The sequence below is a fragment of the Leiobunum rupestre genome, chromosome 2 (assembly GCF_980474605.1).
Source record: "Leiobunum rupestre chromosome 2, qqLeiRupe1.1.hap1, whole genome shotgun sequence".
NCBI lineage: Eukaryota > Metazoa > Arthropoda > Arachnida > Opiliones > Sclerosomatidae > Leiobunum > Leiobunum rupestre.
This window is the reverse complement of record NC_143385.1, coordinates 16,730,586-16,742,533: the sequence shown is the minus strand read 5'-3', so window position 1 is coordinate 16,742,533 and position 11,948 is coordinate 16,730,586. Positions and strand designations below refer to the sequence as shown.

General features: G+C 35.4%; 1 protein-coding gene and 1 long non-coding RNA gene across 2 annotated transcripts; both read right to left on the bottom strand.

Annotated features, from left to right (window-relative positions):
* Positions 1–3,702: 3,702 nt before the first annotated feature.
* On the bottom strand, positions 3,703–8,644 carry LOC149956242 (uncharacterized). The gene has a single exon (XM_090166813.1). The coding sequence runs from the start codon at positions 8,642–8,644 to the stop codon at positions 4,241–4,243; it is 4,404 nt and encodes a 1,467-aa protein (XP_090022939.1). The 3' UTR covers positions 3,703–4,240.
* Positions 8,645–9,564: 920 nt separating this feature from the next.
* Positions 9,565–9,952, bottom strand: LOC149956241 (uncharacterized). The gene is made up of 3 exons (XR_016478207.1): positions 9,900–9,952; positions 9,776–9,814; positions 9,565–9,709 (listed from the first exon to the last, which is right to left on the bottom strand). It is a non-coding gene; the product is annotated as an uncharacterized LOC149956241 (long non-coding RNA).
* Between the last annotated feature and the right edge of the window lie 1,996 nt (positions 9,953–11,948).

Sequence of the window (11,948 nt, the reverse complement as noted above, 5' to 3'; positions counted from 1 at the left end):
GATGTTACGAAAACTTTTTATTCTATTGGCAAATGTGTGAATGAAGATGAAGCAACCAGCTATCCAGTTGAATATTTAAATTCACTGAATCCCAATGGCGTTCCGCCACACAAACTGGAATTGAAGATAGGAAGTCCCATCATGCTGCTTCGAAATTTGGACCCGCCAAAGTTATGCAATGGCTCTAGACTCGCAGTTAAGGCTTTGTATACTTATGTTATTAAGGCAACCATTTTAGCAGGGCAGTATCACGGCGAACACGTTTTAATTCCAAGAATTCCATTAATCCCAACGAATGTCCCGTTTTCGTTTAAACGCTTACAATATCCTGTTAGACTTGCTTACGCAATCACCATAAACAAATCACAGGGGCAATCACTCAAAGTTACTGGATTCGATTTAAGTTATGAATGTTTTTCGCACGGTCAACTATACGTTGGGATGTCTCGAGCGCAAGATCCTTCAAATTTATACATTGTCGCGGATGAGCAATGCGAAACCAAAAATGTTGTTTATAGTCAAATTTTAAAGTAAATTAGGTTATTCAATTCCGTAAATAAATTTCTAAAATACCTTTTATTTCAGCGTTTACCTTTCTTACCTACAAATCAGATCTAATTCATCAAAACTAAGACCTCGAGCGAAGCCGGGTATTAACGCTAGTAAAATATAAAATATAAAATAAAAAATATTAAATAAAATAAAATAAAATAAAATAAAAAATAAAAACGGAAATGAAATAGAATGAAATAAAATAAAATAAAATAAAAATAAAAATTTAATGAAATAAAATGAAAGAAAATAAAATAACTCCACTATTAGCATCTAAATTATATGGTTTAAAGCCAGAATGACCGTTTTGTGGCTATAAAATTGGTAACGCCAAACATATGTACATTGAATGTCCGATAGTATGAGACTTTTTAAAAACGATTGAGTTCTAAATTAACCATTTTAACAAGGATTTTAAACTAAAAGAAATAGATTACTGGATTTATAATGAAAATTTTAAACCCTTTGCCAATATAACCAAAGTTATTCTTGCTTTAAGTAAACTTTCAATATACTTCACATATAATAAAAAAATGAATAATGTAATAGGCGATAGCACAGAATTACTTAAAAAACATTTTTTAGTGCGGCTAATAAAATTTATAGAAATTGAAAAAGAGTGTCACCAAGAGTACAGTATTACTCTGTACCAAGATTTCTTAGCCAGTAATTTAATTGAAGAGGTAAATGACCTTTTTGTGTTAAATGTTAAGCTTTAGAAAGATACTACGGCCGCCTTTTTCACTTTCTGAGTACCTGGCAATGAAGTCTTTGATCGTAAAACGTGAGTTACGTTCTTTACCCAGCATGGCAAATGATACGTAATATCTATTGCGTGCGCGTCAGTTTCATTGATACATTCATTTAATCGTACCCTCCATGACTGTGTCGTTACCACTTAATTCAAGTGTTTCTCTTAAAGATGCACCGCTTGAGTCTTAAAGTACGTAAAGGATGCTTCTTGGTTTCTTTGTTATCACAAAAGAAACAAAGAAGTTTAGAGTACTTTGTGGTTTTGCTTCTGTGTTCCGCTAGCAGATGGGGCTAGTTCTAAATTTTCTTCGCACGCTACAGACTGATTTTTCACGATAACGTTTTTCAATCTGTTTTCCACGATACTTCACTGTAAAGTTTTTATAACAAGTCAAATGCCACTATACCTTTCGCTTCTTTTAGTTTTCAACTGTTACATTTCCACAAAGAAGATTTCATAGTCCTTGGCTATCGTCGTCTTCTTGTTCCGCGTATTATTTTTACAAAACGCACAGGCATCATGTTTAAGCGCACGATACATGTTTTAAATAAAGCACAATTTAAAACGATACTCTATTCTAACTAGCGGTCCTCAAAATGAACAAACGCTATCCGTGCCATTCACGTGACCCTTAATTGGTCTGAATTTGTACCCATAGTGAACACCTGGGTGTTATAACCCGAACCACTTGTTATATTCGCCCGCCTATCTTTCACCAACTCTGAGTGAGTCTGCTTAATAAGTTCAGTTTCGTATGAACCGCCTAACCGTGAGTCACTTTAAGACCTTGAAATTTTGATTATTTTGTTTAAGTGTACCCTTCAACATAATTTCTTTAAGGTAAAGATATCGTTGATAAAATATACTTTAAATTTCTATCCTACATCGAATGATCAAGTGCTAAAAGCGAAATAAACGTATGTTGGGGTTCAATTTGGTACGCCACCTATTGATAATACTTCACGTACATACACGAACGGTTAATTTGCTGTACATAGCATAAGTCTTCATGGAATGACCTTTCATTTGATACCTAACACCATGGGGTTATATACCAAAACTAGTTTGCTTGAAAATGGAGAGGGGGCGCAGTTTCATGCACCCCTTAACTAAAAAACTTAACATAAATTAGGTTTAACGGAAATATGGTGGTAATTACTATATTTATGTTCGTACTAAAGAATTTAAATATTTATTAATTAAATAATTTTTAATTATAAATCCCTAAAAAGCTAATGAAGGGAATACTGCCCCCCCCCTGCCCGACGCGCCCCCCAAATTAGTACCATTGATATGAAAATTATCCTCATTTTTCTAATAAATTTGGTATATGCCATCATAAAGTACCATTTACCTGCACACGAGAAAGTTTTTTTAAACATAACGTCACCCACTAATACCCAAATATTATTATGAGGGGGACTATTGTGTCCCTGACGTTTAATAGTAATAGTTGGTGTTGTTCTAAGTGTTGTCATACTTTTCGTTATTTCCTGCGCGAAATTGAAAAAAAAACGGTTAATATTTTTGCCGGGTGGTTTTGGATACATGTATGTCCCCTTGCCATATTGCCCAAAATATACAAATTATTATATTTTCTCGCCTTTTTTCTATGAAAGGTAAACAGCTATAACCATTTTAAACGTACGTGAGCAGTGGCGAGTAACGTCTTACGCTATAGTTCACCGGCAAATCGCTGAAGTCACTGAAACGGCAAATATAATAGATAAATCTGGCATCCAATTTTCTCCTGGTCGCAATATCCGTTTGGGCCCTAGATTTCGCAGCAATCGTTGCGACTGCAAATATAAATTATACGTCGATACTTCGGGTTATGGAAATCACCCTCGATCACGACACCAATTGAATTCCCTGGGACCCATAAATTTGTGCATTACACATGACGCTTTAAGGGTTAAGGCAATAAATTTAAATAATACATCGACAGATCAGTGATGAGCACTTTTATTAAAATAACTACTCCGTTGGTGCTCGCGAAATTTTCCCTCTTCTCTTTGCCGTTTTTTGAACGGAGAAATTTCTACTCATTTCCGTTTAGTGCTAAATATTTTACCACTTTGGCTCAAAAATCAAAATTATAAATACAGCCATTAATAAAAAAATTTACAAATTATAATTAATAATGAAAGCAGTTTTAAAATATGAATGCGATTGAATGTTTGGAAAATATTAAGCACTAAATGCAAGATTTTCAAATATTCAAGTTTACCACAGTATTTTCAGATTCAAATTCCTTGACTATTTAGTTTTCCCTGACAACAAAAAGATTTTCTATTACTTTCTAAGGCCAAAATTTGCCAATTTTTTTATTTTATATTTAACTTTTATAAGAAGTTAATACATTTAAATCAACTTATATTTCAGTGATTGCAACGTTGAAACAAATTGAAAAACTTTCAAAGAACTAATCATAGAATTTGTCATAGATCTAGAGTGAAATTATCTTAAAAAAATGTCCAAATAAAATTTAATTCCCTGCATTTTCCATGATTTTTTACAAAAAATATCCTGACTTTATAGGCCCATTTTAAAATTTTTTAGAGGAGACACGTCTTGCTCGAGTGGTCCAAAGCAAGTATCTGGGGTTATTTCATCAGAAACACCATCAGGTACAAAAACGTCTTCCGTAAAATGAACTGGTGGTTTCACTGTCCACGGATAGACTTTTATCATTGTTTTTATTTTGTTATTATTTGCCGTTACTTCTTGGTCCTTTCGCAGAAATGGAACGGTTTCGAAAACCTCGGGCATTTGAATCATTTGCAAACTTTCGTCTAGTGACGAAAATACAACTTTTTCATCAAGAGAAGCAACATCACCGTACGATTCAGATTCCATGGGGTAAAAATGTTCCAAATCCATTTTGAAATTCGTTGTCATGAAATCTTCTTCGTTCAACTTAAAAGCGTCAGTTTAGTCGGGGTGTTTGGCAATTGCCAGACTTTCTATATCTCTCGCTTTCCAATTTAATTTTTCGATGCGAACAAAGCATCGAAGGTGTATTTTGTCGTTACTGTCGAATGACTTCAAGTGTTTCCGAACTTGATTAAAGGTTGTATTTCCAAATTTTCTTTCGAGTTTGCCATTTGGAGAGTCCAAAGCTTTCACTTCCACTTCATTGATTTTTTGATCATTACGATTTTTGATAATCTTTAAGTTTATGTTGGTTTCAAAATCATCTTCGGATGATATGATAATATATTCCTTTTCCATTTTCAATTTATTCAAAAATGCTTCTTGGTCATTCAAATTATCCGGGCTAGTTTCCGAACCATCGAATTCCGGTTCGTTTTTTACATTTTCTTCCAGCGTTGAATTTAAACATAACTTGATATTGGATTGGCCAGGAAGTTGCCCATTTAGCAATTCATTAATTCTGGGATTAGTAGGTTTTTGGGCATGATCAAAGTTAAGTAAATGAGACTTCAAATGTTCTATTCCGGGGAAACTTGAATCGCAGAGCGTGGATGGATATGGTCTTTCACTGTTATGAGTTTCTAAATGCCTTTGCAAATTTTCCTTTCGGGTACAACTGAACTCGCAGAGCGTACAAGGAAACGGTCTTTCGCCGTTATTGGTTTCTAAATGCCTCTTCAAATCTCCTTTACGGGTGAAAGTAGATTGGCAGAGCGTGCATGGAAACGGTCTTTCCCCGCTATGAGTTTCTAAATGCCTCTTCAAATCTCCTTTACGGGTGAAAGTAGATTGGCAGAGCATGCATGGAAACGGTCTTTCCCCGCTATGAGTTATTAAATGCCTCTTTAAATATTCGTTTTTCTTAAAAGTTGCATCGCAGAGCGTGCAGGGAAATGGTCTTTCGCCGTTATGAGTTTCTAAATGCCTCTTCAAATCTCCTTTACGGGTGAAAGTAGATTGGCAGAGCATGCATGGAAACGGTCTTTCACCACTATGAGTTTTTAAATGCCTCTTTAAATAAACGTTTTTACTAAAACTTGCATCGCAGACCGTACAGGGAAACGATATTTTACTGGCATCAAATAAAAAATGCCTTTCCAAAGAGTGCGTGTCGGGAAACGGTCTGTCGCCGTGTTGAATACTTAAATGATTTTTCAAGTGATGCTTTCGGGTGAATCTGGATTCGCAGAGCGTGCATGGAAACGGTCTTTCACCGTTATGAGTTACTAAATGCCTCTTCAAATTTTCCTTTCGAGTGAAACTGAACTCGCAGAGTGTGCAGCGATAAGGTCTTTCACCGGAATGAATCATTAAATGATTCTTCAACTTATACTTTCTGGTGAAACTGGATTGACAGAGCGTGCAGCGAAATGGTCTTTCGCCGGAATGAATCATTAAATGATTCTTCAATTTATCCTTTGTAGTGAAACTGGATTGACAGAGCGTGCAGCGAAATGGTCTTTCGCCGGAATGCATCATTAAATGCCTCTTCAAATGACTCTTTTCGTTAAATATGCATTCGCAGAACGTGCAGTGAAACGTTCTCTCGGTGGTATGAATCTTCATGTGGCGATTTAAGTTGTCCTTCCGAGTGAAATTCGCCATACAGTGCTTACACGAAAGCAGTTGAGGAAATAGCTCAGGAACTCTTTCTTGGATATGTATCACTTTATTTTGGTCCGTAATTTTTTCGCTGATACTTTTTAAATCTTGAACTGTCAAACGCGAATGAACTGAACTGTTTTTATGCGACTGTTCTTTTAAAATAGCGCTTATCCGACTTTCTTGGGATTGTTTCCCATTTCTTTCGGAATCTTCAATCTCAGAAACCGGGATGGCAACTTGGTCGACTGACCTTCTACTATCGGGCAAACGTGTCATTTGAGACAGATTCATTTCAAGCATATCTAATCTAGGAAATGGAATAAAAACGGGAAAATTGGTTTTATCGTCATCACTGAGCGGTGTGAAGTGTTGCTTCAAATTATTGGTATAAGTATCAGTTTCTGTATTATTAAGAGGAGACACGTCTTGCTCGAGTGGTCCAAAGCAAGTGTCTGGGGTTATTTCATCAGAAACATCATCAGGTACAAAAACATCTTCCGTCAAATGACCTGGTGGTTTCACTGTCGACGGATAGTCTTCTACTATGGTTTTTATTTTGTTATTATTTGCCGTGCCTTCTTCGTCCTTTCGCAGAAATGGGACAGTTTCGGAAACCTCGGGCATTTGAATAATTTTAAAACTTTCGTCTAGTGACGAAAATACAACTTTTCCATCAAGAGAAGCAACATCACCATACGATTCAGATTCCATGGGGTAAAAATGTTCCAAATCCATTTTGAGATTCGTTGTCATGAAATCTTCTTCGTTCAACTTAAAAGCGTCAGATTGGTCGGGGTGTTTGGTCATTGCCAGACTTTCTATATCTATCGTTTTCAAATTTAATTTATTGATGCGAACAAAGCATCGAAGGTGTATTTTGTCGTTACTGTCGAGTGACTTCAACTGTTTCCATGCTTCATTAAAGGTTGGATTTCCCATTTTTCTTTCGAGTTTGATATTTGGATTGTCCATAAATTTCCCTTCCTCTTCATTTATTTTTTTATCATAAGAATTTTTGATAATCTTTAAGTTTATGTTGGTATCAAATTCATCTTCGACTGAGATTGTAATATTTTCCTTTTTAAATTCCAATTTATTTAAAAATGCTTCTTCGTCATTTAAATTATCCGTGATAGTTTCAGAACCATCAAATTCCGGTTCATCAAATTCCGTGCATGGATGTGGTCTTTCGCTGTTATGAGTTTCTAAATGCCTTTGCAAATTTTCCTTTCGGGTACAACTGAACTCGCAGAGCGTACAAGGAAACGGTCTTTTGCCGTTATGAGTTTCTAAATGCCTCTTCAAATGTCCTTTAAGGGTGAAAGTAGATTGGCAGAGCGTGCATGGAAACGGTCTTTCCCCGCTATGAGTTTCTAAATGCCTCTTCAAATCTCCTTTACGGGTGAAAGTAGATTGGCAGAGCATGCATGGAAACGGTCTTTCCCCGCTATGAGTTATTAAATGCCTCTTTAAATATTCGTTTTTCTTAAAAGTTGCATCACAGAGCGTGCAGGGAAATGGTCTTTCGCTGCGATGAGTTCCTAAATGCCTCTTCAAATGTTCCTTTCGGGTGAAAGTAGATTGGCAGAGCGTGCATGGAAACGGTCTTTCCCCGCTATGAGTTATTAAATGCCTCTTTAAATATCCGTCTTTCCTAAAACTTGCATCGCAGAGCGTGCAGGGAAATGGTCTTTCGCTGCGATGAGTTCCTAAATGCCTCTTTAAATGTTCCTTTCGGGTGAAATTGGATTGGAAGCGCGTGCAAGCCGTGCAGTGAAACGATCTTGCACCGGAGTGAATAATTAAATGCTTTTTCAAGTGTTGCTTCTGGGTGAAACTGGATTGGCACCGTGTGCAGCGAAAGGGTCTATCACTGGAATGAATCATTAAATGCCTCTTCAAATGACCCTTTTTGCTAAAAATGGATCCGCAGAACGTGCATTGAAACGTCCTCTCTGCGGTATGAATCTTCATGTGGCGTTCTAAATTTACCCTCCGAGTGAAACTGGCCATACAGTGTTCACACGAAAACATATTGAGGTTCGTTTCTGTTCTGAGATGCATACCAAAATCTACTTTGCCCTCGGTATGGGTTTGACCTTTTGAGTAGTAGGAACTTAAGGGGCAATTCAGCTGACTCCAAGCGCTTCCATGATTCGTGTGATCAGGAACTATTTCTCGTATATCTGTCACTTCATTTTGATCCGTTATTCCTTTGACGATATTTCTAGAATCTTGAACTGGCAAATGGGAATGAACTGAACCATTGAGAAGTGTCTCTTCTTTCGAAATAACGCTTATTCCATTTTCTTTTGATTCTTTCTCAATGCTTTTAGAATCATCATCGCTAATTTCAGTAAGATGGATGTCTTTTTGGTCGATTGTCTTATTAGTTTCCATGGGGTTAATGTGTACCAAATCTACTTTAACATTAGGTGTTATGAAATCTTCCTCGTTCAACCTAAATGGGACAGTTTTCGAAGAATCAATGTTTTGCCTGTTTTCAATATGGAAATCTGGACGTAAATAAAAGTTTGGTTCTTCTTTGTCATCTTTAGAAAGCATTACATTTGGCAAGTCGTCTTGGTGTTTTTCGTCAGGAAACGGATTTCGGCCGCGTTGCTTCCTTATTTCCCGACTTTCTGTATCTCTCGATTTCAAATTTAATTCTTTCATGCGAACAAAGCATCGAAGGTGTATTTTGTCGTTACTGTCGAATGACCGCAAGTGTTTCCGCGCTTCATTATAAGTTGGATTTACAATTTTTCTTTCGTTTTTGGTCTCGGATGTTTCCATAACTTGCCTTTCCACTTTATTTATATTCAGATGCCTTTTTAAATTACCCTTTTGAGTGAAACTGGATTTGAAGAGCGTGCAGAGTAGCGGTCTACCGTCTTGATGAACCCTTAAATGCCACTGCAAATTTTTGTGTCGGGTGAAACTGGATTTGCAGAGCGTGCAGAGAAACGGTCTTCCTACGGACTTAATCTTCGTGATACGTGTCAATAGAGTTTTATTGCGGCCACCAACCACACGGCGAAAACCCGGAACATTTGTGTGTTTTCAGAAGGGTATTCAAATCGGTTTTGCTCTTGGTACTAGGGCAACGAAACAACCCAAAGAATTGCGTCTGGGATATCCCTCGATACTTTATCTCATGCACAAGTGTCTTTTGGTGCTTACAAATGTACCGTTTCTAAAGAATGAGATTGATTTGAGTTGAAACTTTCAAGTCTCTAAATACGCACAAAACAAGGGATATGTAATTTGTCACTTCTGTCAAACAATTTCAAGAATATTGCACAGTTATTTCCACTGCTATTCCTCGAATGAGAAGCACAGATTTCGTTCGAGTCAGATACAGTCTTCAAGATTGCTCTTTGAAGTACCTAATCTTGAGTTCCTGATCAGAATCGGCCGATTTATCTAGGTTGTTAATCAATGTGAGTTCAATTTGTTTATCGGTTTTAATATAGTTAGCTACTTTCATTTTAAAATTAAATCTGGAACATTTTGATTAATTTTTTAAGCAAAGCATACATTTTCCTTACAGATTGGGCAGATACTTAAGGACAAAGTTTTGGATAAGATTTAAATATTCCTGGTTTGGAAATGACTGATGGTGATTGAGAAAAGAAACCCTAACTGAATTTCATCTCAAATTAGCATGTAAAAGAGCTGGTACAACAGTGCGGTAATTTTAATTTGTTCTCCTGAATTGCACAAAAATTACACCTGTTACTCAAGTTCATCAAGTGTAAAATATTCCTTCCAATTGAAGAAAAAGTACACTAGCTGCATGAGTAACATATACTTCACAGTGTGGGATTCAGTTGACACTGGACTTGGTCGAGTTTATATCTAAAAAACTAAATTATTTTAGTATACAGGTATCCACCGATACCTACGTTATAAAAAAAAACCTACCTCATTAAGCCTTGGCTTTCCTGTTGAAAAACTCCATAACTAAAAAATCAAAACTAAACATTATAAGTTAATTTATCAATATAATAGTGAAAAAGAATATTCTTTTTTTATTTTATTGACTGACCTATAGCTTTTTAAATAGCTTAACTTATTTTATTGCTTCTCTCCAGCTTGCGGTTGTTAGTTGTACAAAGTGCAGATCCTAAAATAACCGCCGTCAATCTGCTAGAACTATGAAAGTTGTAAAATATAACATTTACGGTGCGGTGGAGTATCCGACGAAACGGAATTAAGCTATGGTCATAACTACGGCGCCAAATATTAAAACTGCTTTCAAACTTCAATTATATTACGGAAAAATTATCATATCTACTTAACACTTCGTTTACTATTTAAAATAACGAAATATATAAAAAACGAACAAAAAAACTAATTACAAAGAAAGCTAAAATAGTGCTACCGGTGTCTTATATTTGTCGACTATATTTTTAGAATTATAAATTAATTTACTTAACTTTTCCATAGGAAAAGAGATTGAAATAAAAATTATTTTATTGAAATCTACTCAATGATGCTAAATTCTTGTTTCATCAAATATGAATAGGAAAAGTGATTGAAATGAATTATATTTTAATACAAATACATTCTAATGTGTAATTGTTGAAGTAAACAATGAAGATATATTGTTTTCATAACATGCGTTATCTTATCTAATATGTTTAGTTTGTTTTTTAACAAGATAAGGCATTACTATAAAACGTCACCGCAGTAATAGTCGGAGAATCATTCAGCTTCTGCATTTTCAATAGTAATGTCGCTCACTTATTAACTTAATTATATTGTAAATAATTTTGTACATAATGTTTTTAACTTCAATAATAAATTACTAGTTGGAATTGTATTACGTAGTCAGTTTATTCACTCTTCAGTGGCTCTGCTCAGTGTGCGTTGACACAAAACTCAACAGTAATCATCAAATCATTTCGGTTAGGGTGGTTTTAGTATTACCGATTAAAATTTTAAAGATAGACAGGTAGACACCAAACTTAATTTTGAGTCTGATATTCAATCCAATTTATTTAAATATGACACTGTGGATCATATTCACATTACTACCATTTGTAATGCGAAAGGCCGGCTACCCATTAATGTTAAAATGCATCTGGACCTCCTATACAAGATGGAATATTAAAGATTAAACCTTATCCTATTATATTGCGACCATGTCGTCTTAGACATTTCGAGCCTGATATTTGAAACAGATTTTATTATGACACTAACAATAAGTTTCAGAAAAACAATTAATTTCTTAAAACTTCCTATTTACTTTTCATATTTTTATTAGTTTACATTTACTAAGGTTCAGGACGTCCACATTTGATGTCTAAAATTTCTCTCTGGCGATAATTTCATTTAACAAAAAATCCCTTTTATCCCATTTTTGGATTGGAAATACCCATTTTTATCTCTCGCTATATTTTGGAGCTTTTAGTACTAATTTATATAAATATTCAGTTTAATTCTGAAAATAATTCAAAATATAAGGTTTTATTTTGTACAAAATTACTTACATTTGAATAATTTTATAAAAAAATTTCCTCAAAAGTCGCCAATGGATATGTAGATCATGACTTTCATTATTATCTAACGTATTGGAAATATTTTTTACAACTGTGACTCATATCATATCCATGGACTAAATATACATTTAGAGTACGACTACAACAGGCTTTGTTATCAGAAAAGCTAAAAAATCCCTTTCTTCCCGTGCTAAGAACACTTTTCCCTCATTTCTACCCCGCGAAATGCCGTTTTCCCTCACTTTTCCCGTATTCCCTCTTAAATTGCATTATTCCCTTTTAGCATTTTGGAAGGTTGAAAAATCCCGGAAAAGGGAAAAAATCCCCGCATGTGGAAGCACTATTAAGGTTGGCCTTATTTGAAACAATCGTGCTCACCCCTCTGATCGTTTATTTGTGCGACGTAGCTATTTTCCCAACTTGTCCATCCGCTCGTGTTTCCGCCTTGTGCCCGTTGCTACCGTCTTAGCATTGCCCCCTGGATTAATCCAGGGGGTAATGGTCTTAGTTGCTATTTCTTCATTAAGTGGTGAAGCTGTGTAAGTTTTTATTCACTACCACCTATCTGCGGGTCTCTCTGATTATTTAATTCC

Excerpts from the sequence above, each read along its gene's own strand:
- LOC149956242 (XM_090166813.1), bottom strand. The coding sequence starts at position 8,644 with ATGGAAACATCCGAGACCAAAAACGAAAGAAAAATTGTAAATCCAACT.